Source organism: Alligator sinensis, unplaced genomic scaffold (genome assembly GCF_000455745.1).
Source record: "Alligator sinensis unplaced genomic scaffold, ASM45574v1 scaffold1185_1, whole genome shotgun sequence".
Lineage (NCBI taxonomy): Eukaryota > Metazoa > Chordata > Crocodylia > Alligatoridae > Alligator > Alligator sinensis.
The window spans coordinates 134,349-161,759 of record NW_005842900.1 but is presented as its reverse complement, the minus strand read 5'-3'; the positions used below and the strand labels follow the sequence as shown (position 1 = coordinate 161,759).

The 27,411-nt window shown below is 47.8% G+C and overlaps 1 protein-coding gene across 1 annotated transcript; it reads right to left on the bottom strand.

Annotated features, from left to right (window-relative positions):
* Positions 1-956: 956 nt before the first annotated feature.
* On the bottom strand, positions 957-26,998 carry ISM2 (isthmin 2). The gene is made up of 6 exons (XM_006035962.2): positions 25,904-26,998; positions 9,794-10,057; positions 5,804-6,137; positions 5,036-5,176; positions 4,093-4,167; positions 957-3,197 (listed from the first exon to the last, which is right to left on the bottom strand). Exons 1-6 carry the CDS (start codon positions 26,225-26,227, stop codon positions 2,680-2,682), a joined length of 1,656 nt encoding a protein of 551 aa, XP_006036024.2. The 5' UTR covers positions 26,228-26,998; the 3' UTR covers positions 957-2,679.
* Positions 26,999-27,411: the final 413 nt, after the last annotated feature.

Here is a 27,411-nt window from a genome sequence, read left to right as displayed (position 1 = left end):
CCATCTACAGATTCCATAGACATTAGGGCTAGAAGGGACCTCATAAGATCATCGGGTCCAGCCCCCTGCCCAAGGGGCAGGAAGTCAGCTAGGGTCAAAGGATCCCAGCAAGATAAGCATCCAAATGTTTCTTGAAAGTGTCCAGAGTAGGTGCTTGCACCACCTTTGTGGGGAGTCTGTTGCAGGCCTTGGGAGCTCGGACAGTAAAGAAGGTTTTCCTTATGTCCAGTCTAAAATGGTCTTGCAGAAGTGTGTGACTGTTGGACCTTGCCTTCCCCCTGGGGTGCTCTGGTGAACAGATGTTCCCCCAGATCCCGATGCATAAGTGGTGTGCACTTATAGGCTGCCACTGTGTCACCCCTGAGCCTGTGCTTCTCCAGTCTGAAGTCCCATAGCTCACAGCCTCTCTTCTTAAGGCCTGTTCTCTCGCCCTCTGATCATGTGCGTGGCTCTCCTCTGGACTCTTTCAAACTTCTCCACATCCTTCCTAAATTGTGGAGCCCAGAACTGGATGCAGTACTCCGGCTGCAGCTTCACCAAGGCCGAGTACAATGGGAGGATGGCATCCTGGGTCCTGCTCAAGATGCATCAGTAGATGCAAGCCTGAGTTTTGTTCAACTTTGCCAGCTGAGGTATTGCATTGGTGGCTCATATTCACTTTGTGATCAATCATGACCCCTAAGTCTATTTCGGTCATGGTGCTAGCAAGTGTAGCATTGCTGAGCCTACAAGTGTGATGTGGGTTTTTATTCCCGAGGTGGAACAACTTGCACTTCTCTGTATTGAATGCCATCAGGTTTTCATCTGCCCACCTTGCAAGCCTATCTAGGTCAGCCTGGATCACCAGCCTATCCTCAAGTGTAGACACTCTTCCCCAAAGTTTGGTGTTGTCAGCGAATTTGGGCAGTCCACTTTTGACACTAGTGTCCAGATCGTTTATGAAGACATTAAAGGGTACAGATCCAAAGACAGAGCCTTGGGGGACACCACTAGTCACCAAGTGCCATGTTGATTCACTTCTGTCAACTACCACTCTCTGGGTCCAACCTTGGAGCCAGTTCCCCAGACATTGGACACCTTTTGGACACTTTCCATCTCCCACTGCCTAGCAGAGGAGAGGCTAGGTGGATGGGAATGTGAGGAGCTGGGATGAGAGGAAGAAAAGACGTGGGCAGTGAAAGTTCCCAAGAGAAATAGGTGGATGCTTGTCTGCCTGCTCTAACCAGATGCTAAGCTGTTGGCAGTGCCCAACTTTCATCATTCTCCCCATCCTCCAGTAGAGAAGCGGGTTGGAGAACACACTGGCTAAAACCTCTCTGAGGGAGATATCAAGGAAAGAAGTGTCTATGTGCAGAAGGGTAAGGACTCCATGTGGTCCTTATCATGCCAAAACCATCTGCCACCTGCAGGAAGCAAACCCTAGTCAGGGCAGAATCAGCATTGGAAGGGAGATTCTCTTTCTCCTTCCAAGGGGACATGCAGAGACACAGAACAGGGTTGCTTCATGCACCCAAAATGAGCCAGAAAAAAGACGTGTCTGGGATCTGCTAGTCCACAGATGCCTTAACGCTGCCACGCACAGCAAAGCTGGTCTGCCGGAGAGAGCCAGGGTATAGCCATGAGCTGTGATGAGACTTCTAACAAGTCCTCCTGCCTGTCCCCTTTGGAAATGAGGAATAAGTGGTCACTTGACAAATGGACATTTGACCATTTCCTTTTCCTGCCCCATGTGAATATCTGCTTGTCCCACTGTCCTGATCTTCCCCTGGCCTTGGCACTAGTTGTGCCTTGTTATCCTCCCCAACCACCTTGGAGAGGTGATGTTTTCACAAAGATTTCAGCACCCACACCCTCCTCCCATTCCCCCAGCCACATAAGCACGGTACAGGCCTTTCACTAGTTGTTTGAAAGTTTCCATGTGCGAGATGTCAGATCCAGGGAGACAAGCCCCCATTCTACTCACGCCACCAGGACTTTTCAATAACACTGCTCCCCTAGGAGAATCTGTCCCAGGTTTCAGAGGAGACCCAGGACTACTGGGGCAAATGCTTACATAGTTGCATCTTGTGACCAGATAAAGCTGCTAAATCTTTACCAGAGCAGCAACTCTTAGTGCAGTCATTCCACCAGCACAGCTGCTTCAAACAACAGGAGACAAATCAGAAGCTGAGGGCATTTCTCTAAAAAGACCCTGAAACTCCTCAGCCATCTCATGGGAGTCTAATTAATACTTCACAGCAAACTATGGGGAACTGCTCCCTTTCCCCTTGTATGTCCCCTCTGCCTTCAGCTGCTGCCCCTAGCTACTCATTGCCTCCTGTGCCATCAAGAGGGAGCGAGCTAGTGTAAAAAAGAATGCCCTCATCAGAACAGCTGGGCAATGACAATCAATTTGGCCCCTCAGACAACTGGGAAGGCTATTGCAACAACCCAGATTTAAAAGAAATCCACACCCCACCCCTGCTTGGCACTGATGGGGAGCCTGGGTGCTGGGCCTGGGGCTTTGTCCCTCCCTTGGACTATTCTGTTCCCAAAGGAGAGCTAAGCAAGGGACAACTCCAGAGCCACTGTGGCCTGCAGACTTTCCCTGCAGTAGGAAATACAGGCTTCCTGGTTCTCCTGGTAGGTTACGGGCTGGACCTGCCACATCCTGCTCCCCTCTCACTCGCCTGAGCCCGGCTAGTACTCCTTGGCCTCCTGCAGCTGGGAGAGGTATTCCTCCTCAGTGGGGTTATCTGCACACTGTTGCCCATTGTTGGGGGGCCGAACAGCGTGGTAGCGACTCCAGTCCCCCTTGCACAGAATCCAAGGCAGCATGTCCACCTTGTAGTGCAGCTCTGGGGAGAACTCCGTGCTGATAAGGTTAGGTACACCAGCCCCTTTGCCCCGTGTGATGAGATGGGTGTGCTCGTCATAGCAGCAGTGTTGGGCAGCCAGTGTGGTGCTGTCCAAGGAGAGCATGGAGCGTAGGCAGAAGCGGGCTGTGGGCTTGTAGATGTCCAGCCGCTCCTTGGGCCCGCTGGCATCCCGCCACCGGAAATTCTTGCCATGGTGCTCGTCCCGCAGGTTCACAGCACTGTAAACTGCCTCCAGGGGGTAGGAGCAGGGGCAGCTGGGCAGATCTGTCAGCACCTTGCTCAGGTACTTAGTGAGGAAGTCACTTTTGCAGTTCAGCCATTTCTCACAGCTGTCCACTTCTGGAGGAGAAACACCAAAGAGCAGCAGCATGAGCAAGCTTTCCATCTGACCAGCACTTCCCTGTAGCACAGCCACAGCCATAGGCATGGTATCATTCCAGGCCAACTGGGCTAGTGCCATGCCCCCAAACAGAGCCTACAGGACTCCACAGAGGACCTGGTACCAGGGAAGAAGCCTGCCAGAGACATCAATACCTAGGCCTGAGAACAAGAGCGGATCAAGAGGTGGGGCTCAGAAAGAAGTCTCCCTCCAAGGGACAGTGCTACACAGAAAGGTACTTCTTGTGTGGCTTCTTGTTGGAGAGAAGCAACCAGAGCTGCTGGGCAACTGGTCTCTTTCAGTAAGGCACATGGCAGAGTAGTAGCACCAACAAGAGCATGATGCAGTCAGAGGCCAGGTCAGGTTCATATCACAACAGCCACTGCAGAGGGGACCTCACCCATACTTGCAATCTGTGCTAGAGCCTGGCACTGCCAAGTTAGCTCCTGACTGCACTACCAAATGCAACCACGTTGTGAATGTGCAGTTCCAAGACAACTGTGCAGTACCTGGGTCTCAACAGGTGACAAGGGCAGGACTATATACTTTCACATGGGGCTAAGAAGGGCCTTAGGTTTGAAACTTTAAATGTCCACCCTGCTTCAGGGTGGAACCAGTTCTTTGGGTTGTGTAGCCCTCCATAAAAAGGGTGCATATATCCTCCATTAGGGTGTCTGGAACATACTAATGATCAGAAGCCTTTAGTGGCATTTCACATACGCACAGGTGTTTCACTGAAGCCCACCAGACCTGGAGCCCTGGGTAGAACATTTCCAAAGGACCCATGGAGTGGTGTATAGAGAGCTCCCTTAGGAACACCCGGGACCCTACTGAAGGGAGAAGGAACATGCTGACCTGAGTTGAACATCTCTGTGGTGTTCTCCCCCTCAAATGGTGTCTCAGTAGTGAAGACCAACTCCCCATCAGCTCCTTGGGAGGTAAAACACAGAAGCAAGTAGCTGGGACAAACCTCTGAGGAGGCAAAGAATCCTTTTCTGCATATGGGCCAGAGGTTCTGAACAGGAGCTGGGCACCAAACCCTTGAATATCCTCCTGCCCCACTACCATGGTGACCCAACCCTGTGTGTAGAAGATCACTAGGCTATCACATCAAGAAGAAGAATGCCAAGATTACCAGTTGTGCCAGATCCTGGGGGTTGGAACCACCTTCCAATAAACCACAGAAGAGGTTTTCAAGAGTCATAGGTAAAAGGTTTTTGAACTTTGCACCAGAAAGACTGGTCATTAGATCTATGATGTATTGCCTACTTTTGCCTGCCTATGGGGCCATCCAAACAAAGTTTCTCTGGATGATGAAAAGAACCAGCTGTTTTTATTGTCTCAGCTCACAAAATCAAAATGTACTGAGGCTGCTGGCATTATCCAGTTCTCAAACAGAGGATAAGGGGAACTGGGAGTGTTAAAGAGTCAGGAGACAGTTTAGAACCACAGAAAGACTTGGCCCATTTTTCTGGGCCCTGTTTCTTTTTTGGAGCAAGTTTTACCCTGATCACTTCAAAATGTTAAAAAGGGATAAAATTCTCCTTGCCTCAGAGACAGATACTCCCTTGAGTTACCTCTTTTCTCACCCTGCCCCAGGCAGGGAACCCATTTCCTGTGGGACACGACCAACTCCCAGTAACAGGATCTTGCTCTGGACAGGGCCCATTAGGCAGATTAATTTGAGAAGGTCCAATGATACTGCCTTCTCAGGATATGAGAGGAGACAGGAAACTAGCACTACCAAGAATCAGAGCAGCACAAAGGGTGGGAAGTGGTGGGGCAAGTGAGGGCTCACCAGGGCACTGGAGTAGGTCACAGGTTCTTGACTCAGTGGCTGTGCAGGCATAGCCACAGGACCGAGTCCTCTTCTGGTTGCCACTACCACAAGTTACACTGCAGGGGGACCAAGGACTCCATTCCTCTTCATCTTCATAGTCTGGGGATGGCAAGAAACAGACAAAGCATGAAGGCCTCTGCACAAAACCTAGCCAGAAACAAAGGATGTCCCTGTTGGCCTCCCTCTACTTGCATTCTCCTGGCTTCTGCCTCCCCCAGTTCTCATTTGCTCTCTACATAGTTCTCATTTGCTCTCCACATTTGCTCTCTCTCTTCATAGGAGTGAAGCCAGAGCTGAAGAGGGCATTTCACTGGAATCTCAGACCAGAAAAGACCATTAGATTATCCAGCCTGACCTCCTGTATAACACAAGGCAGCACATTTTAGTGACCCCTCTGCTGAACTCCTTTACTGTAATGTTGATGTGGGGAGTGAGGAGCAGACACACCAGGGGATCTTGGATATTTCCTGGAATTATGCCCTAAGAGGGCCAGAAATATCCTTATTTTTTCAAATGAAAACCCAGATTCTGCACATTGAGTGTGCCATGAAAATGACTCAAAAATGCCACCTGTCTGACATCCCTGTATTAGACCATTCTGCCTCCTCCTAGCTGCCTAAAGAACCTTCCCAAAGCCTTCAATAAAAGCATGGGCCCAGCGAGCTGTGAGGTGGACACAGAAAATCTTGAGAGTAGCTGTCAGAGGCTGGGGTAGAGATGACTCACCATAATTATATTTTTCTTTAAAGATCCAGTTCTTTTGCCCTGACCATCTCTGGTCCCAGTCACCTCCCACTCCGCTCAGTGTCACCTCCTCTTCATCATACTCTGCTGTGTAATCCTCCTCCTCTTCTTCCTCTTCCCCCCTATCCTCTATGTCTAGGTTGTCATCTTCTTCCTCCTCCTCCTCAGTGGGGTCTGTGTATTCCCAGAAGAGTGGCCAGAAGAGGTCTCTGTGGGACAGCCACTCAGAGGAGGTCAGGGACCAGTCATTGCTAGTCTCCTTCAGCAGGTCCATCTCCATCTCTGCCTGAGGATCATCCACCACCTCAATGGTCACCTGGGAAGCCAGAAACAGGCAGTTTGATTGGGAGGAGGCCAGGACTGAAGCCAGAGCTCATGGCTGACAACCCAGTTGCTAGGGGTTCCCACAAAGAAGCCAGAATGGATTTTCCTGCTTGCCCCCAAACTGCTAATTCAGGATCTAGACAGTACAGCTGGCTTCCCCCTTTGGCTTAGGGTTGCTTCCCACAGGACACCTCTCCTAGCTGCTAATATTCCGTATCTTACAGTTTGCTACTTGAATCACAGGAACACAGGACTGGAAAGGGCCTCTGTGGGGCACCGGTGACAGCCAGACTTCTGTGATACTTTGTTTTTGCCTTCATCCAGCTTTAATCGGTAATTTAAAAACAATGTACAATGGTGCATTGTATAAAATGGTCAAAATGTGGGAATCCCAGGAGACCTGTAGGGCTTTGCAAGCAGTCTGTGAAGCATGCTGAGATACCAGAGACAGGCCAAGAGTTGAGGAACATATTTCTAGTGATGGGAAAAGGCCTTTCCATCCCAATTTTTAACATACTATGCAAACACAATTGTAGAGAAAAGTCGGGGGGGGGAAGAGTAAGGGGGAGAGAAGGGATAATTTGGCTGGAACAGACATACTGCACACACTTAGGGAGGATGAATTACTGGGTGCATCCTATGAAATCAAGTGTCCCTGGGGTTCATGGCAAGTTAACCTGACAAAGTTACACTTCTCACACATAGAGTTCTCTAGTGGAACAAGCTGGCTGGGACTGGGGGTGGGAGGAGGTGTAAAAAGTCCAATCAATCTCCAGGGAGACCAAAAGTCTTTTCAGTTTTCATCACTAATGCAATTAATTCAATGGGTTCTCAGCCTACTCTGAGCAGACATCCTCCTATGTTACAAAATACAATCTAGCTGTGTTCTGTAGCTGGGAGGAGAGACCCAGGATTGGAATGGCTGCTGGGAATGCTGCTGGTAAGGATCAAGGCATGTGTGGGGATGCCAGGGCTAGAACAGCAGGGAGTGCTACAAGTCAGTCAGGAGAAGGGTCTGGCAAAGGCTAGCCCAGCCAGGCAGGGTTGGGGAAAACCTCTCTAGCTGCAGAGGACTGGCATTTGGGATACCATTCTCATTTCTCAGGAGCACTTCCCAAACTCACCCCTCCCACTACACCGACGGGTTTTGGAGAGAGGGGCCAGGAGTGCAGGGAATCCTGAATGAGCAGATCTGGTGGTTCAGCATTCTCTCCAGGGTGCCAGGAGCTTAAGGGTCACCAGCTTCCATCCTAAATGGGTGCAGCTTATCTGCTCCAGAGCTTTACTTACCAAGATATGTGGAATCAGTCTCAGACCCCAGAAACAGGGCCCTCACTCAAAAGCTTTCCAATTAGGAGATCAAACAAGGACAGACTAAACGAGTGAGCATCTGGCTCACTAACCCCACCCGTAGACCGTCTGTGAGGTTGTGCCTCATGCCTAGCTGAGTCACATATAGTAACTTCTCCACCCAATAAGGTTTCCTCACAATCCTTCTGCAGAGAGGGAGGGTTCCCGACCAGGTGCTTCCCCAATGGATTTTGTCAGCCCCATGTGGGTAGGGGGAGGGGAGGAGAGTTTACCCATGTAAGATGAAAAACATCAGCAGGTTGCTCTAAACATTGATTTTTGGGGCTTGTTCTCACAGAACTCCATCACTCTACTCTTTTTCCTTCCTTATTTTCCTGATGATTTGGCCTGGGCCAGTTGGGTCGGGCAAGGTAAGAATTAAGCCTAGTAGAATTCATGTTCCATTTAATCTAGGAATCATGTCTCTTCTCACATCCAATCCAGACACATAAACCCACCTCTCCCCGCACATTCCCCCCTGCCCCTAACAGTAATCAATGGCTTGATGTCTAGTTGGTAGTTGGTATCAAACGGAGGTCCTCATAGAATCATAGAAGTAGGGTCGGAAGGGACCTTGTAGATCTTCAAGTCCGACCCCCTGCCTGGGCAGGAGGGAAACTGGGCTCAAGTGACCCCAGCCAGGTAGGCATTGAGCCTCTTCTTAAAGACCCCCAGGGTAGGAGCCAGCACCACTTCCCTTGGAAGTTGGTTCCAGATCCTAGCTGCCCTGACTGTGAAGTAGTTCCTATGGATGTCTAATCTAAACCTACTCTCCAACAACTTTTGGCTGTTACTCCTTGTTATCCCGGGGGGGCGCTGGGGGAAACAAGGTCTCCCCCAAACCCTTCTGGTCCCCCCTAGTGAGTTCATAGACAGTCACAAGGTCCCCCCTCAGCCTTCTCTTGTGAAGGCTGAACAGGTTCAGGTCCTGTAGCCTCTCATAGTAGGGTCTGCCCTGCCGTCCCCGGATCATGCGGGTGGCCCTCCTCTGGACACTCTCATTGTCCACATCCCTCTTGAAGTGTGGTGCCCAGAACTGGACACAGTACCATGTTCATCTTGGAGTCAGTGATGACTCCAAGATCCCTTTCTGCCTCCGTGCTCTCAAGAAGGGAGTTTCCCATCTTATAAGTGTGCTGCCAGTTACTACTGCCCAAGCGCAGCACCCTGCGCTTGTCCGTATTGGAATGCATCTTGTTTTTGTTAGCCCACCCTTGCAACCTATCCAGGTCTTTCTGCAGTCTTTCCCTCCCTACTAGCGTGCCCACCTCACCCCAAATTTTTGTATCATCAGCAAATTTGAACAGGTTGCTTTTCACCCCGTTGTCCAAATCACTGATAAAGAAATTGAACAGTGCGGGCACAAGGACCAAGCCCTGGGGGACCCCGCTGCCCACTTCTCCCCAGGTCGAATATGACCCGTCCACCACCACCCTCTGAGTACAACCCTTCAGCCAATTAGCAATCCATCTGACCGTGTAGGCATCAATGCCACAGTCGCCTAGTTTTTTAATGAGGATGGGGTGGGAGATGGTGTCAAAGGCCTTGCTGAAGTCCAGAAAAACTACATCCATGGTGACACCTGCATCCAATGCTTTTGTGACCTGATCGTAAAAGGCAATCAGGTTGGTTGACATGACCTGCCCCTAATGAAACCAGGTTGCTCCTAGGGCCAGTTTTGTTCATTGTCTTCATCAACGGCCTGGAAGATGGCATAGAGTGCACCCTCAGCAAGTTTGCAGACAACACCAACCTGGGGGGAGTAGTAGATATGCCGGAGGGTAGGACTAGGATTCAGAGAGACCTCAACAAATTGGAGGATTGGGCCAAAAGAAATCTCACGAGGTTCAATAGAGTTCTGCACTTAGGACAGAACAATCACATGCACCAGTACAGGCTAGGGACTGACTGGCTGGACAGCAGCTCTGCAGAAAAGACCTGATCTCCTCACTGATCTCTGGGATGGTGCAGAAGAATGAAAGCAAGATTGAGTGCAGTGACATTATGGATCTCTCCCCTTTTTCTTGTCTTTATGAAGGTATTTAGCAGAATTCACAGATTCATTTGGAATTTGACAGGGCCGTGCTATGGCCTTGAACTTACAATTTGTGGGCTGTCAACCATGTGCCTTAGCGACCACACCACCACAGTCCCCTGGTCCCTTCCCTAAAGAAGATGGACACACCCCAGGATACTCTCTACCCAAGTTATTTTATTTGCATAATCCAGCTGTGTTACTTCTTGCTTCTGCTCAAGGGGCCTAGCATCAGTCAGCAACACGTATCCTTGCATTCCTACCTGTATATTTGGGTTCTGAGCACTCAGGTTGACATTGGCCAACCCTGGCAGGTTCTGCAAGTCCAGTACAAAGGGTGTGCTCTCCTCCTGGCTAGTCCTGCTGGGCTGGAGTGGCAACAGCTGGTTCCTAGTAGCCTGCTGGGATGACCACCGGCGCTTATGCCGGCGCAGCCCTGCTGGCCCACTTCTCCTCAGACCCCGAACCTTGCTGGACTGTGGCATCTCTTCTTCCTGGGCTGAACGGGTGTCAGACGAAGTAGAAACCTGAAATGAGAGATTCAGCAATTCCAGCTCTAAACCCATGCTGACCACTTCACAAACTACCGTTCTGGATGTCTTCCCTGCAACATAACGCAAGGGACAGGACAGGGGCGCTGTTGTTCTGAGGCTAAGAGCAACACACAGGAGTTGAAGAATAGGTGCACGAAGCATGCCTGAAAAGAAAAAACACGAGGCTTGCACCTCATAACATGCCATACAAGCAAAGAATTTCTTAATCGATACCCTCAATTGGCCCAGTGGTCCACCTATCCCATTTGATTTACCTCTCTGTAGCTCCAGATCATACCAACTGGTCCAGTATCCCTGCCATATCTGAACAAATTAAATACGTTTTAAGTTTGGCATTTCCTAGCTCCCTAGCACATTAGAAAAAAAACTACTGGTCCATCCTGTCCACTATTTGAAGCTCTTTGTTTAACCAGTGTTCCATCTCATTTGGCAGTCCTACCTCCCTGCTTATTTCAGGCCAATCCACCTGTCCATTTTCTCCAGCATTCTTCAAAGACCAGACTCTGCAGAAAAGGCTAAAGATCAATGTATTTTAGGTGATGGAAAAAATTCTATGCCCGCTTCTGTCCCATGCAGGAATGGGTTTTCACTCTGAAGCATAGAATACTACAAAGATTGTTAATGGTCATAAAGTTGCCTTCCCATACACAAGCTTGGGGCATTAAAATGAGAGGGAATATTTCCCCTACGTGACCTGGATGTCTGTCAGCTATTTACTGATATTAGAGAAAACAGTTTATTTGAAAGACCTCAGAATTAGGTCATAGTACAGGGACTGCAGATGTTTTAAAGAACAAGGATATTTTACCTTTTGAACCAATCACTTACTAAAAGGCAAGGGGAAAAAATTAGAACTTGCTGGCAATAGATGGCTACATTTTACATTTCTTTACATAATAGAAAATGGCTAATTATGCCTTCCTCTGTAGCAGACTGTGACACAACACTACTTGTAAATGGCGCTGTGTCACAACTGAGCTGTTTAATGAGTTGATCTGACTTTTTTGATGTTCTTATCTGTTCTACAGCACACCAAACCTTGCTTCTCTCTGTATTCCTGCTCTTGTCTGGGGATGCAGCAAGAAACAGCTGTGCAAGTGCCATTTCTATGCAGCCTGATGAACTAGGGTGGACAGGCAGGATGGGCTAGGGTGGACTTGGACACAGACAGGACAAATTCCTTCAAAAGGAAGCTCTTAAGCTAGATTCCTACATTACTAATTTCAGCATTTGACCCACACTGGTATTAAGGAGGGGGGAGGAGGGGGAGTCAAAGGAACTGCAAACTTTAGTACATCTGAGACATCAGAGCTGGGAAAAGCTATCCAGCCCTCTGCACTGTAGCCCTTGCTCACCCATAGCAGGGAGGTTCCCAAAGAAAGACACTTCACTGTTCTAGGATCCAATGCGTTAAGCAATACAGCTCTCACTTTCATCCAATTTCATGCTCTAGTGCAATGATTCTCAACCAAGGGGCTATGGCTCCGTGGAGTGCCATGATATCTTTTCCAAGGTGTCATAAAATATGAGCACTGTTAGGTGCATAAACACCTCCTCATGATTCACAAGATAAACCCAGAGATTTCAAGCAGGAATCCAGAGTTGCAAAACCTATTTTGATCTACTGTGGTCTTTCTGAGTTCTTTGCAATAGAAGAATTATTCTAGTATTTTTCTGTAGTCAAAAAAAAGAGTGAAAGCTAGGAGCTGGCATTCTCCAAATGGGTGCCTTGAGTCTAACGAGGTTGAGAACCACTTCTCTAGTGCACCTCACAGTCACTATGTATTTACTGGTGTCTACCCTACACCCCGTTTTGTGTCCTAGTCCTCTCCTGTATCACCACCCTAAGCCCTTCCTTCCTGGTAGTTGCAGGATTAAGGAAAAGGCAGGAGTTCCTCTTCTCACCAGGGATGCAGAGACACTTGTACCTGCAATTAGGGCCAGATGTTTTGGGGAGGGACTCCTTTCCCTTTCATCCTGATCACTGGAGCACTTCAAAGGGAGCTGGCGCCAGGCCAGGCTCACATGAACACACAGGGCATGTCAGCTAGGCCCATGCCTGCACATCAAAGGTTTGCTGCCTGTCTCTTTCTCCCCTGGGAAAGGAAGGGAGCAGCAGGGGGACACTACTGGTCCCTTTGCTGTTTATCAGAGTAGAGCTAGCTGTGGTGAAGGGATTGTGTCAGCTTTTTCCAAAAGGGTCCCTAAATACAGGGCAGAGGTGAGTTCAGGGGGAATGGTCTCCTACTACTTTCTATGGGGGGAGAGCTCCTCACCATCCCTCCACAAAAAAGGGAGAGCAGCAAGTCTGGGCAATGTGAACCAGAGTTTTGTTTAGGTTGGTCTGACTCAGCTACTGCTGAGCTAATAGCTCCAGTAGCATTTTGATGAAGTTAGCTCCTGTGCATGGAAGCTTAGACATCTCTGATTCAGTTAGTCTATAAGGTGCATCTCTACCCTGCTTTCTGCTTGATTTCACACTAACACAGCTAACTGCCTCTCTCAACTCCAGTTTAAGCCTATTTTCTCTGAGATACTGGTTGGGGACTGTACACCTCTCTGATCTGATCACCCCTTGTGGGAAGAGGGCAGGAAGAAAGGCAGAGTAGGTGGGTTCTGTATTCCCAAAGCTGGACTTGAGTGATTCAAGTCTGCTAAAAGCAGATTAGGACCATGGACCATGCATGGGATGGAGGTTAGTTTTGCCGTCAGAGATTCATGGAGCATTTTCATCTGTGCCAATCAACATGTAGTGAATATCCTCAGTTTGGGGTTCAAAACAGAAAGGGCAGTTAGTTCAGATCCCTGCAGAGTACTCCAAAACCTGGTCGTCAGGCCACCTCCCTCCTAAAACTTCCCAGCCGTGGAGAGCTGTACAAGCCCAGAAACTTGGCTATGGGTTTGTCAATCTCCCTTGTTTTACCAATAAATGCAAACGGTTTGAGCCTTCGTTAGTTCCCTTGCAGCAGGGGTCAAAGTCTGAACAGGCCATCAAAACTGAACTCTCTCTTATCCTGTAGAACAGGCTGAGGTACAAAGGAAAGAGCAGTGCAATGGAAATGGAGCCTGGCTATGGACTAACAGAGCCTCTCCATCAACATATTTACTTAGCATTAAATTTACACCAAACAATGCATTCAACCTTGAGTTATCTTACAGGCAAAAGCTGCCTTTGAGCAGTGTCAATAAAATATTACGATATTGCACATTTTTACAGCGGCTTTCACCTGTAGGTCTCAGTGTACTGAGGCCAGGGGAGCAAGTAATAATATCCTCATTTTACATACGTGGAAACTAAGGCACATTCTAAGAAAGACACCTAAGAAAGATCACTGAGCAAGCCAGTAACACAGGCTGAAGCAGACTCTGGGTCTCCTGACTCCCGCTTCAGTCTTCTATCACCTGGACAATGCCGCCTGGGTCTGATTTTATGATCTTATGAACTGACAACATTCAGATTCTGGTTCCCCTAGGGGACCATAAACCTATGGCAGGAGATCTGGAAGAGCTGATGAGCTGGGAGATTGCCAGATATAAGAAATCCATCATCCAGCTCTGAATTGTCAAGTTCTCTGAAATCATGAGGGCCTAAAAGAATATTTATAATGAACGTCCAAAGATTGTGTTCTTGGGGGACCATCAAGCAGAAGCTGATCCAATGAACAGGCTCACCATGAGATCATTCTAATATAATAAAGGGCTTAGTCCATCTGTTTGTCTGTCCCTAACACTCATGGAGCATTCTGATTGGCTACTGAAACAACCAACCAGAGTATTTCAGGAGCATTATGGTGGACAGGAGGCAGTGCAGGAGGGGTTTAGGGTTAGCAAGCTTCCCGTCCCTGCCTGCCCCCCACCTGGGTCATTCTTGATGGGCAAATCACTAACTCTAGTTCAAAACCCAATTCCTTTGCTATTCAGCCCACAGCATCTCCCATGCCTCCACCCCAGTCCATACTGCACAGTCCCTTACCTTCAATCTTTAGTAAGTAGCTAGAAAGGGACACTCCTAACTGTTCCCTCTCCCTCATGTAATGCCCACTGAGCTGCTGGCAATGCCAACAGGCCCAGAGGCTAAGATTATAGGAATTAAAATAGGTCTATTTTAGGTCTACACTATTTCTATAATTTGCCAATAATTCATAAAAAAAAATTATCACCCCATCCAATACATCTCTCCTGCAATTCCACAATGCAGTTAAGCTGTGAGCTTCTCCGAGTTCAAAATAAGCATACAGAGATTAGCAGCAATCCATCCTGGCTAAGTTTCAGCACAGCATCTTGCCCAAAGAATTCCAACTGATATGCCTACCCTACGCATTTGTTGTCCAATGTGGACACTCCTGGTAGACAAACTCTTCCATACAGCAGATTCCTCCTCCTTTTACTATCCAAAATACAGCATGACTTCACCAGATGGCAAAAACTTACCTTTTCATTGCAGAGGAACCTTTTAATTATGACAACCTCCCCAGACCTACATAGCCAATTCAACTAACATCCATTTTGTTTTCAATCCAACTCCTGGGTAAAGCTTGTTTTTCTTCCATAGAAACTTGCCTGGAATAAATCTGTCAAAATGCAGTCATCAAAGAAAAAAAAGAAGGCTTAGCCTTTCCAGTGTGAGAATTAAACATCCCCACCCTGCCAAATAAGACAATATAAACACTTCTTTTGAATGGCCTGGCTTCCTATCTACTGAACAGTGTATCCTTATAAACTATTCACATTTCCTCTTCCTCTTGAGATCAAACTGTCCATCAACAAACTGTTACATACCTGACAGAAAACTGAAAAGTAAATGTACATGGCCCTTCTCTTTTACTGGATCAATACATTTCAAGAACAGATATTGGACTGGCCTCCTTACTGTGTCGAGTGCTTTCCAGTTTTGTCCTTTCTCTGAAAGTAGCAGGCATCAAGCAAAATCCCAGGCTCAGCAATAATCCTGGACAATTCATCTCCACATTCTAGTTCATCCTTCAATCCACAGTTAGTGAACTACAGCTCAGAACAAAGATATGGGGACTGAAATCTAAGGGGATATTTGGTGCACCACAGTGGAAAGTATAAGTCATTTCCATTTGCAACAAGTATGTGTAAATGTAAGGCTATATTTCATGTCAGCTATTCTACTAACTTGTTAAGCAACACACAATCTGGCCAGACCAGCTTTCATGCTATTCCAGGAATCTTTCATCAATAACCCCCTGCTTTCACTGCATGTAGGACTGCCTAATTAGGAATAATTTCTGGCCACAAACTTAGATCCGTTATCAGATGATGGGAATTCAACAGCAATTCACATCAGCACTCTGCTTGCTTTGCAGTCCTGATGATAATACTGGACACCTTTTCCCTATTTGCTAAAAAGTTATTTTCCTTGGGATTTCTAGTTCATGTGTCCCTGTCAAACTTGGATGAGAAAACTTGAAAAATTGGACAGGGTGCAGACAACAGCTACAAAAATACTGTGAGGGCTGGAAAAAACATCTTCTGGTGATTCAAAAAGAGGATCAAGAGCTGACTGGATTACCCAATGCTTTATTGGGAGAAACTACTAAGAAAGAAAAGGCTCTTTAATCTAGTGGAGAAATGCAGAGAAAGTTAATGCATTAAAGTTAAATGCCAAAGAAATGTAATTTAGAAATAAGGCTCACTTTTTTTAAGCAGTGAGGGGATTAAAAATTAAGACAAATTACCAGAGGAAGAGGAGGATTCCCTGATTCTTGATGTCCTTAAAACAAGAAGTAGATGCCTTCCTACAAGACATGCTTCTGTCCGGCACAAGTTATTAGGCTCAACACAGGGGGTCACTGAGTAAAATTCAGTGTGTGCTATGCAGCAGGTCAGATGAGACAATCTGATGGCTCCTTCTGGTCTTAAAATAGTTTACTACTTCAAGATTCTACATAAGTTTTGTATATTAAGGAAACTTGACAACTAGTAATGAGACAGATAATTTGAAAAATCCCATGACAGTTTGAAAGGTGAAGATACTGCTAAACCAATCCTTCCTGCTACAGCATACATCAACAGGTAGCAAATTAACTCCTGCAGTGCTACTAGAAATAGCTTTTCCACTTCAAAATTCTCTTCAGTACCTAGTTCTGCACTGAACATTGTCAATGTTACATGGTTTTTGTCAAACTACATTTCAAAAGAGTGATCTCTGCCATCCACTTTGATGATACTCTCTCACCACATACATTAAGCTGTATCCCAGATTCTTTACTTCAGTTTAGTTTAGTAATGTATATTCAAATGAACTCCTTTTGAGTCAGTCTTACTGGAGTGAGAGCATTCACACTGCAAATCAACACATGCAGTTCACGCTACAAATCAACACAGTATGACTGGAATAGCTGCACCCCTACTACAGTCATTGTCTCCAGTGGCAGCAGTCCCAGTCCAGCAATGAGAATAACAGTCTTCCAATAGATAAGGACGCCATGGGTGAATCCAGAGATGACTGAAAAGGCCAATCCAAGATCTGTGTGTTTGACTGCAGACATGGCAAACAGTTCCAGGAAGGAGTGGATGCTAGTGATGTCAGGTCACAGCTCTTTCTCTTTGCCTCTTTTGCCTATCTCCCTCCATAGCAAAATGAGTTTGCTCAAAAAGTATGACAAGGAATTGACCTTCATGGTGCCACTGGGAACAATTCAGTGCTCCAGTCTCCTAGGTATTGATGTTAATATAGCATTTCTTCAGATTGACCATCAAGGTATCCTTGAATCTCTTCTTTTGCCCACCTCCAAAGCAGTGACCATTGGCGAGCTGGATACAGGACCTGTTTCAGGAGTCAATTGTCAGGCATCTTTATGACATGTTCTGTCCAACAGAGCTGGCTTTTATGCTGGTAGGTGTTTGTTGCTTGAGCCAGAACATAGTTTGTTCTTCCAATTGATAAGGAGGATTTTCTAAAGACATCTCTGATAATAACATAACAAGTTTTTAGGTGTTTCTGAAATTTTTTCCAGGTTTCACACCCATACAACAGGATAAGGATGACAACAGCCTGGTAGATGAGAAGTTTGATTTGGGTCCTGATGTCACAACCATCAAAGACACTACGATAGCATGACTGGAAGAGGTGTATCCCCACTGCAATACAAGCTAAAGCATCAACAGCACCCAAATTTCACTGCCTCCCACCCCTCACAAAAACAGGTCAGATAGCTCTTGTTTATAGTACCACTGAATTTGAGCTAGAGGCAACATTCAATTTATGCTTTGAGCTAACACTGCAAGGAAGGGGGAATTTGCCATAGACCTGTGTAGCCCTGTCTTGTATAATCATAGAATCACAGAAAGAAGGACCAGAAGGGACTTGTAAGATCATCAAGTCTAGTCCCCTACCATGGGCAGGAGGTAACTGGGCTCAAACATGCTCACTGAGGTGCTTGTCCAGACTCCTCTTGAACACTGCCGGGGATGGTGACTGCATTACCTCTGCTGGAAGTGTGTTCCAGATTCTAGTCATCCATATGGAAAAAAAGATTTTCCTTACATCTAGCCTAAACTTCTCCTCAATTAGCTTGTGCCCATTGGACCTCATCCTCCCAGGGGGTGCTTTTCTGAAAAGTTGCTCTCCCTTGACATATTTGTAGGTAGCTATCAAGTCACCCCTCTGGCTTCTTTTACTCAGACTGAACAAACCCAGATTCCGAAGTCTCTCTCATAAGGCCTATCTTCCAGGCCCTTGATCATGTGGGTGGCCCTTCTCTGCACCCTTTCGAGCTTGTCCACATCCTTCTTGAAGTGTGGTGCCCAGAAATGGACACAGTACTCCAGCTGCGGCCTTACCAATGCCAAATAGAGGGGGAAGAGCACCTCTCTGGATCTATCGGCAACACATCTGCTGACGCACGCCAAAGTCCTATTTGCTCTGTTGGAAACTTCATCACACTGGTGGCTCGTATTCATTCTCTGGTCAATTTTCACTCCGGGTCTGTTTCGGATGCAGTGCCAGCCAATGGACTGCCACCCATCATGTAGATGTGGTGACGGTTCTTCCTACCCAGATGTAAGACCTGGCACTTGTCCCTGTTGAACCTCATCTGATTGCATTCAGACCATAGGACCAGCTGTCAAGGTTGTCCTGGATCCATGTCCTGTCCTTGGATGTGCCTGCTTGTCCCCACAGCTTGGTATTATCTTCAAATTTAATCATTGCACTTTTCACTCTCTCATCCAGGTCATTGATAAAGATGTTAAAGAGCATGGGTACAAACACTGATCCCTGAGGGACACCAATGGAGACAGCCCTCCAGGATTAAGCCATCCCATCAATTACCACTTGCTGGGATCAGTTGCTAACCTACCTCACTGTAGCCTGGTCTAGGCCAGTATTCTCCAACTTAATTGAGAGGATTTCATGAGAGACAGTATCAAAGGCCTTGCTGAAATCTAGGTAGATGAAGCCCAGCTCCTGTCCCATGTCCAGCTGGTTAGTTACCTGGTCACAAAAGGACACCAGGTTTGTCAGTCATGTCCTCCTCTCAACAAAGCCTTGTTGGTTGTTTCTCAGTATCCCACAATAAGCTAGTTATTAAATCACTGCTGCTTTTTATACAAGTTCCCTTAGTGCAATTGCTTCTGATAAAATCATTAAACTCATTTTTAAAATATGTTAATATCTTAATTTTAAAAGTATGCAAAAACAAGCAACAAACATATTATATTCCTTCCACCCACACATTCACTTGAGATTCTGTGCAAGTTTTTCACCAGTTATTTCCCACAAGCTCGCTCTCACACTCTCAGGTACTCAGTGCATCTCACTCACCTGGGCTTTTATCAGCGTGTCATGCAACACATATCAAGCAAAGAACCCAGGTATGAATTATCCAAGCACACAATAAAAATCATTTTTTTTTCAAAGCATGAGACTTTTTTCCATATCATTTTATGCCTGTGTAGGTATCTGAACACTGTCTAACACATAAAGAGGTACCACACCCTGATTGCAGCCTTTGGGAGCCACGATCTAAACCAGTGAATCATAGAAATCATAGAAATTAAGGGCTGGAAGGGACCTTGAAAGATCAAGTCCAACCCCTTTGATTTTATTACCCACTGTTTGCACTTGTAGGTGGTACCCAAGATGTGTTCCCATAGCTTGGGCCATAGCTCCACAACGTCACCTCTAGTCTCTGTTTCCGACTGGTCTTCACCCTCTTGTTGCACATTTCACCTGCTTTCTGGCATTTCTCCCCAGCACAGGCCATCACCACCCATGCAACCAAGCACAAGCCCATGTCTTCCTTCCCCTGGCACCATAAGCTGTGAGCACCCCAGCCGTTCCTGCCCCCAAGCCTTGGCCTAGATATCACCCAGAGTCTGACCACCTACCTGACCACAAAGGAGGCCCAGGCTGGGGCCCCCCAGTGACAGCAGGGCAGCCTTCCTGTCCCTCAACTGCTTATGTCTCCAGGCAGACCTCCACTGGTGCAGTCCACTGGCTCCTTGTAGGGGCTATGGGGGTACTAGCCAGTATGTTCTGCTCCAGCATCCCCCCTTGGAGCCCCTGTTGTTGCCCTTTGCTCCCCATTCCTGTCCCTGCTTTCACTTGAAATGCCCTAAGTGTCTAGGCCTTGCACGCTTCCTAGCCCCTGATCCTGGCAGAGGGGGCTGCCAGCTTCTTCGTGGGCCTGGCTCCAGATCCCGTGTAAGCACCCGGCCTGGCTTACCCCCCTGCACAGGGCACTGCTTCTGTGGCGGTCACAGGTGGGTGTGCTGGGCTCCCCCTGGTTGCAGGGTACCACCGGCCAAGGCCCATGGCTGGCTAATGTGGACCATGGGATATGAACCACTGATGCCAGGTGCAGCCATGCACAGCCCGGACAGCTCATGCCCCTGTGCATGCTGGGTAACGTAATTGCCACCTCCCAGTCATTGGTGACCGATCTGTTCACTGTGGGCCAGATAGGCAGTATGGGTGTGGTAGGGCCCCATTTGGCCTTGGGGGTGGGGCAGGGAGTATGCAGACCATCCCTGATCTGATCACCAGGGGGTGCAGGGTGGAGGGGCCCCTGGTTCCAGACAGGTGGAGGGACAGGGGAGCAACCCAGCTCTGATCCAGAAGTGAGGCAGGCGGTTGGGGGGTGGGGCTGGCGAGTAGGGCAGAACAGCCCCAATCTGAACACACTGGGGCAGGGGCAGAGTGGCCCCAATCCAGAGCACTTGTGGGGAGCCCAGACCTGATCTGGATGCATGGGGCAGGGAGGGGCTGAGTGGCCCTAATTTAGATGCATGGGGGGCAGGCAGAGAGCAACCTGGCCCTGATCTAGATGGCTGGGGGCCCCAATTCAGAAGTTTGGGGGCAGGGGGGTAAGGGAGAAGCCTGGTTCAATCCAAATACACAGTGGGCAGGCCTGGCTCTGATTCCACTGCACAGCAGTGTCCTAGGCATGGCTGGACCCTACCACATGGCAGTTTCACTGCTCCCCAGCTGCCAATCCCTTTCAGCTGTGGAGATTCCTGCAGGCTGGATACGGCCCGTGGGCTGGAGGCTGAGCACCCCTGATCTAAACTAGCAATTCTCAACCAGGATGCCACGGTTCCCAGGGTGCCTTGAGATTCTTTCAGAGGTGCTTCAGGGTGCTGCACAACATTGGCACTGTTAGGTGAGCACACATGATTCTAATATTATAAAAGCCTGTCTGTCTGTGTAATGCTTTATTTGCACTCCAATTGGCTGTCTTGGCAATTTGTGCCCTACACAAATGGACAGACAGCAGAGCACCCTCATGACAGTGGGGACTGAGGCGCTGGAGGGGAGGGGGGTGAGGCCAGAGGGGGATGACAGGACTGGAGCGCTGGCATCACACAGTTGGCATGGAGGGGAGATAGCAGGGAACAGGGGAGGGAGGGGAGCTGGAAGGGGAGGGGGGTTATGAACTGAAGGAGTGGGGGGAAAGGGATGCAAACTTCTGTATTGTCGTCATCCCCACCCCCTGGTCATTCTTGATGGGCAATTGGCTAGATCATAAGATAAACCCAGACACTGCGGATAGGAATCCAGAACATTAAAATCATTCTGACCTGCTGTGGTCTTTCTGAGTTCTTTGCAACTGAAAAACTGCTTGGATAAGTCAATAATAAATAAAAAAAAAAAGCGGGGGGTGCGGCTGGCATTTTCCAAGGGATGCCTTAAATGAGTGCCAAAGAGTGCCTTTAGTCTAAAACGGCTGAGAACCACAGATCTAAACTATAATAAGCAAACAGTAAGAAGACCAGAGATATGCTTCAGTGTTGCCAACCTAGCAATTTTGTCACTAGATCTAGTGACTTTGATTGGATTGTTAGTGACCATTTGTGGCTCCTAGTGACAAAACGTCTGTACTGAAGGTCCTATATCACTGTACTATGTGTGACGCTTGGAAATTATCCGGTTATTTTTTAATGACTTTAGAAAGTGTCCCTACCAAAACCTAATGACTTTTTGGAGGTTTGGTTGGCAAATTTCCACTTTCAGGAGGTAGCAACTTTGGTTTGGCAAGTGCTTCCCTTGTGTGCCTACTAAGAGATCATCAAGATCCCATCCTGTTAAGTGTCAGAGATCTCAGCCACTCATGGACTATCTTCTTTCTGTATCATTATATTCTCCTCAACAGTGCAGTCTGAGCATAGGACAGCTAGCCAACACTGGGAACTTGGGCAAGTCAGATCTGCCTTCAGCTTCCCTAACTGTAAAGTGACATGGTAACACTGACTCTGCTCACAGTTAAGTTACAACATCATGTAGCTTCAGGACATCAGACACATGACCCATGGGGTTAGCTCATCTGGGTGTGGGCCGCAGAGTGCCCTGACCCTGGCTACAGTTGGAGATTTTCCCACAGTGGCAGGCAAGTGCCTGGGCAAGAGCCATAGTACTGCAAGAGCCCCAGAAGTACTGTAGGAATAAACCTGACACCATGCTTGTTCCTGTGGCAGCAGGTAAGTGTCCGTGATAGCGGGCTTCTTCCCATGGTACTGTTGGAGCTCTAGCACCATGGCTAACCCTTGCTTGGCTGCCAAGCACCTGAGCAAAAGCAGCAGCATTGAAGTCCTAGAAGTACTTTGGGAAGAAGCCTGATGCTGCAGCTTGTTCCCACAGCAGTAGCCAAGTGCCCGGGATGCTGGGCTTCCTCCCACCAAGTCCCTGACTGGTGGGAGCAGGCCCCCCATGAGGCACCTGTCCTGGATCAGCCCTGCAGTCCTGGACTGGTTGGAGAGGGCACTGCATGCGCCAAGTACAGCATACAGGGGGGTGGAGGGGTTCACAGGTCTGATCCATTCATCTGGCCTGTGGACTCCTACCATCAGAGTACATAGCACCAGCTACATACAGCCAGGTCTCCTTTACCAAGAGATAAACATGCCTACCCACTTGCTCTCTGGCACATTCTGTCGCTCGCGCGCATGTTTTCTGTTAACAGAGTCAAGCTGTAATACACATAAGCTCTTAATGCATCAGACTGAGTTGCTGTTAATTTGTTCCAGCTATAAAGCCCGTGTACTTTAGTAACCATTAACTTGTTTCAGCTAATGGTATACATTTGTTAGCTTGTCCACCATATCCCCTAGCAGCTGCCCCTGCTTTAGCATTTCATCTTATACAAAGAAAAGAAAAAATGAAAAGAAAAAATAAAGTAAAACAAGTGCCCTTCCTACACACACACATACGTGCGTGCATGCATGATGGTTCATAGCTCACGCAAAGCTGTCTGGACTGTGTTTTTTTTCCCCCCCAAGGAAAGAAAAAAGAGAAAGCAGATCAAAGAATCTTTCCAGCTCCTTAATCTGCTGCAATGTGTTGCAATAAGAATAATGAGGGGACAGCACAGCAGGCAATAGAATGTGAGGTATTTCTGGTGCCCTGACCCAAATGTATGACTTTGGATGCACTGGGAAAAGCCAGTAATGGGGCCAAGCTGCAGACTCATCCCTCAGTGGCAGCAATGAGTTTTGTAATCCCAGCCTTCCTTCCATGAGCTACCATCAAATGTCATAAACTACAAGCCACAGACACTTCTCAGCATGAGCAGAACCTACAACAAACAAGGAGTTGAAAATTCAGCTCAGACTGGGAATCCAGCCTGCTCCTCCCTAAGTTGCATGCTGGCCTTCTGAAGCCAGGTTCTGCAGGTGCTAAGGGGATGTGGTGGGAGGGGGAGCACAAGGCCAAGGAACAAGGCTACCCACAGAGCCATCACTTTTACAGCTGCAGGTGTGACACCTTTTGAAGGAGAACTGAGAGCACATAAAAGTATTTGATGTACGTCTATCCATTCTTAGGCACTTTAAGTCCAAATCTGTTTCGGGGAACTGACTGCTGCGGCTAGCTACGTTCACAGCAATTTTCCACCTACATTTACAGCTATTCTCCACCCTGCACAGAAAGAATCCATGGGAGTCACCCAGCCTCTCCTTGCCTTGTAGTGGGGAGAGCAGGATTGCTACCAGGGCACCTCATCATCTCATGGGCAAGTATTAACTACACCGGAACCACCTCCTGTTAACAGGAGTGCCCAATCTGTATTGGTGACTCCCCTGACAACCCATGATCTATCAGAACTGTTCTCAGGAAAATTACTCCACTGCCCCAGATTGATGTGAATGTGACAGAGTCACTGGGATGCAGCTTTGTTCTTCAGATCCTGGTTGTTTTGGGTATGGTTAAGTCCTCAAGGACTAGGCTCCACCACCTGTGATTAAATGAAGCTCTTTCAAGGATGCTTTCCTAGGGTTGCTTCAAGCTTAGTTGGCCAGTCAGTGCAGGACCAGAAGCAACAGGTTAAAATCTCAGAAAGCTACAGTCATCTTTATGCCTTCCCACATACACTCAACTCCAGAGGGCAAAAGCATAACTGAGGGAGGGTGACTAGGGCAGCAGCCTCAGGTGCTGCCTGTAGTGGGGGGGAACAGCGCTCTCCCTGTGTCCTGAAGCTGCCTAAGGCATACAGCTACTCTACTATGCCTCCAGCCAAAATGGCCCCCAGCATAACTTAGCCTAAGTGATGACCTGCTCACCCATTACTTCCCTTTGGTTTGGCCTTCAGTCCAAGGCTCAGGAGGGATGTATAGCTGCATTAAGCTTTGCATGTGCTGTGGGGTCTCCCCAGTTAGACAGCAGGCTTTTGCAACTCTTCGTAGCAGTGCAGGGTCTAAATCAGTGGGGTGGGGGAGGAAGGGTGAGCAGGACACCAGCCCTGGTCACAGATTCTGAAGGGCTGCAAGAATGGCAGTAGCTGCTGCTTTCTCAGCCACCATCTGGGGCACAGAAACTGCTTGTTACACCTCTGGCTTAAGTAGGAGGAGTCAGTGGCTCCTTATATATATCTATATCTATCTATCTATATAGATTTTTTTTTTTTACATGCATTTAATTTATTCATAGAATTCTGTGACAACCGTAACAATATCCAAGTGCCTCCTGAAAAGCAATTAATTAATCCTCACCTTGTGTTTTACACAGGGAAAACTGAGGATAGCAGGGGTTATGTGACCTGCTCAAGATCACCAAGAAAATCTGTGGTAGAGACCCAAGAAAGAACCCACTTTCCCCGATTCCCTTGCTCCTGCACAATCTCTGATCCCCTTTGTGACTCAGAGCAAGTCATTTTCCTCCTCTGAGCTCTGGATACAAAATGGAGAGATTAATCCCAAGTTGTTTCACATGGAGGTTGGGAGGCTGAATTGTTATTTCTAAAGTAAGAAATATAAATAAAACACCATCCCTCCCAGCAGGACTTATCATTGATATTTTACACTTTATTATATCACACCCAAAACATACCAAATGCTTCACAGACAAAAACCTGTTCTGGGTATACATGGCCCCAGCCACAGATCATATCATCAGGTACAGCCATGAAGCTGGTGGAAAGAAGCATAAAGGAATCCCCCTTGAATACAGGAGGCTCCCCCAGGAAGGACAGGGCTACCAGAACAGGGGTGGGATTTGCCAGGGACTAGAAAGGCATGTGGCTAGAGTGCGCGGTGCTCCAGCTATTCTGAATCCAGGAGTGCCACTGGCGGGCAACTGTAAATTAGGGCAGCCCTAGGAGTTGCTGTTATTTGTTTCAGAGACTGGAACCTAGAGAATCCCTAGGAGGCAGCCTGTTCCCTGCCCTGTACCACTCCCAGCTGTACCAGCTCAGATCAGCTATGGACCAGGACTGCAGAGAGGTAGCAAGAGAGACTTCAAATTTTCTGCTAAACTTTTGATTCTCTCTCTCATGTCAGTCAAAATAGCAGAACAAAAGCATTTCTATTCATAGCCAATTTTGCAACCCCCCTTTTTAATAGCACCCTTCCCCCACTTTAGGGCTCACTCACTCATCTGGTCCCCTGAAACATTACTTACAGATGCAAAGAAAACCAGGCATAAGTAAGTGCAAAAGGATGTCACGGACATATCACCAGGGAAATTAATGCTGCCCATAAGACCTCATTTCCCCCACAAGCTCCCTTCCCTTGTAGGAGTTTCCCTTTAAAACAACGTTATAATGGAGGTTAGAGGGTTTCCAGCCTCTTAACAGCTTCTCTCCTCAGCAATGCTTGCAGTTAACCTGCTTTCTGAATGCAGAGAAACCTAGAAATAGAAGAGCGAGAATTTCCAAGACACAAACTTGTGTTCACCAAGTGTGAGCCCCTTAGTCATGCAGGGAGGAGAGGGGAGGAGGCAAACCCTCGCCACAATCCTTTGCAGTGATTTGATGCTGAAGTGCAGCTGCAAACACCACAATGCTACCACCCCCATTCCAGTTGGGCAGCACATCCCAACATCAAGTTCCATCCAAGAATCCCACAGGACACCCCACTTACACATCCTGGGAAAGGAGTACCGGCTGCTTCCTTCCATAAGCTTCCAGGTGTTCTGCATTTAAGGAGCAGCCAGCTTAGATCTGTAATACCACTACAGCCTCTCTGGGAGCCTCTCTCGGAACAGGCAGGGAGGAGGAGGAAAAAGGGGTGGGAGAGCAGATGTGAGCTTAAGACATCTGTGCAAAATCTCATTGCACTGAAGACATTACACACAGCTCTGCACCTGGTGTCTTCTAGGTTATTAGCAAGGAGGCTGCCTGTGCCCTGGGAACCTGCAACTGAAGACAGAGGGGAAGAGGAGGGGGAAGTGCTATTTACTAACATACTAAAAGAAGTAAAGCAGAGTTAACATCAGCTCTCAGGCTCTGCTGCAATGAGAGAGGGCTGGGTAACAACCAATGCAGGGGGAAGAGAAGGGAACGGCAAGGTAATGGTACAGCAGGGGTAATTAGGAGAGTTTGAAACAGTCATTTCTCCTCGCTGTACGACCCCTGGGGCCTTCTGCTGCTTGCTCCCCGTGTTCACATGTTTGCACCCTCTACTTCGCAAACATTTGTGCTCTATCCTGCGGTCCCCTACTAGGCTTCAAAACAACCAGTTCCAAGGTGTTAAAAGCCTGCACCAGCCTGTCTGCACTCAGTTCTGTAAAGTGTTAGAACTGAGTCTGGTGTACGATTCAGAAATGTGGTGTTGGCACATGACAGCTAGCACATGCTCACTACTTAACTGCCTTCGTAAAGTCTGGTGTAGATAATAAGGCAGCATGCACTTTCAGCCACACCATGCTGGCTGACATGCTTTTCTACACAGGACTTTCAATCGTGTGCCATAGCACGTTTCAGGGATACAGGTTTTAACCGTGTTGGTCTAAGAATACAATTTTTTTTGCAACTGTCTAGTTAGTGTAATAAAAGATACTGCCTCTAGCACACTGACTACTTGTAGCACATGTTCACAGGTTAACTCCAGGTCTTAAGTCCTTCCTACTCCAAACAAAGCCTTAGGTCAGCTCACCCTAGCCAGAATAAACACACAGATCACAGCTCTCCTCTTCCCAGCTCAGGCTGACTTTAACCAGCCCTTCTGCAACATCGGGTAGGGAGGCCAGCAGAACAGAGCCATACTTTAGGGGAAATCTACAGTATTTTGTTCCCTTCAAAGCTTTGTCTTCTCCTGAAGACTAAATAAAACAATCAGTTGCCCAGGAAGTGCTGTTTGTCCTTCACACCAGGAGCCACTCAGGACAGGGAAGTATGAGCCTCAGATGTAGTGTACCCAGTGAGACCCAGTGATTGACCCACTGGTGAGACCCAGTAATTCAACAGAGCAGTGGTTCTCCACCTTTTGCAACTCAGGGCACCCACTATTAGAATCAAGACACTCTTTGTAAAATGCCAGCTCTTAGCTTTCACTTGTTTTTTTGACTATAGAAAAATACTAGAGAAATTCTTTTGTTGCAGAGAATTCAGAAAGACCACAATGGTCAGAATGCTTTTGACACTCGGAAC

Excerpts from the sequence above, each read along its gene's own strand:
- ISM2 (XM_006035962.2), bottom strand. The coding sequence starts at position 26,227 with ATGTTAGTAAATAGCACTTCCCCCTCCTCTTCCCCTCTGTCTTCAGTT. Across the intron at positions 10,058-25,903 it reads GTACTCCTTTCCCAGGATGT|GTTTCTACTTCGTCTGACAC; the intron begins GTAAGTGGGGTG and ends CTCTCATTTCAG. Across the intron at positions 4,168-5,035 it reads TGACCTACTCCAGTGCCCTG|GAGCTGATGGGGAGTTGGTC; the intron begins GTGAGCCCTCAC and ends TTACCTCCCAAG.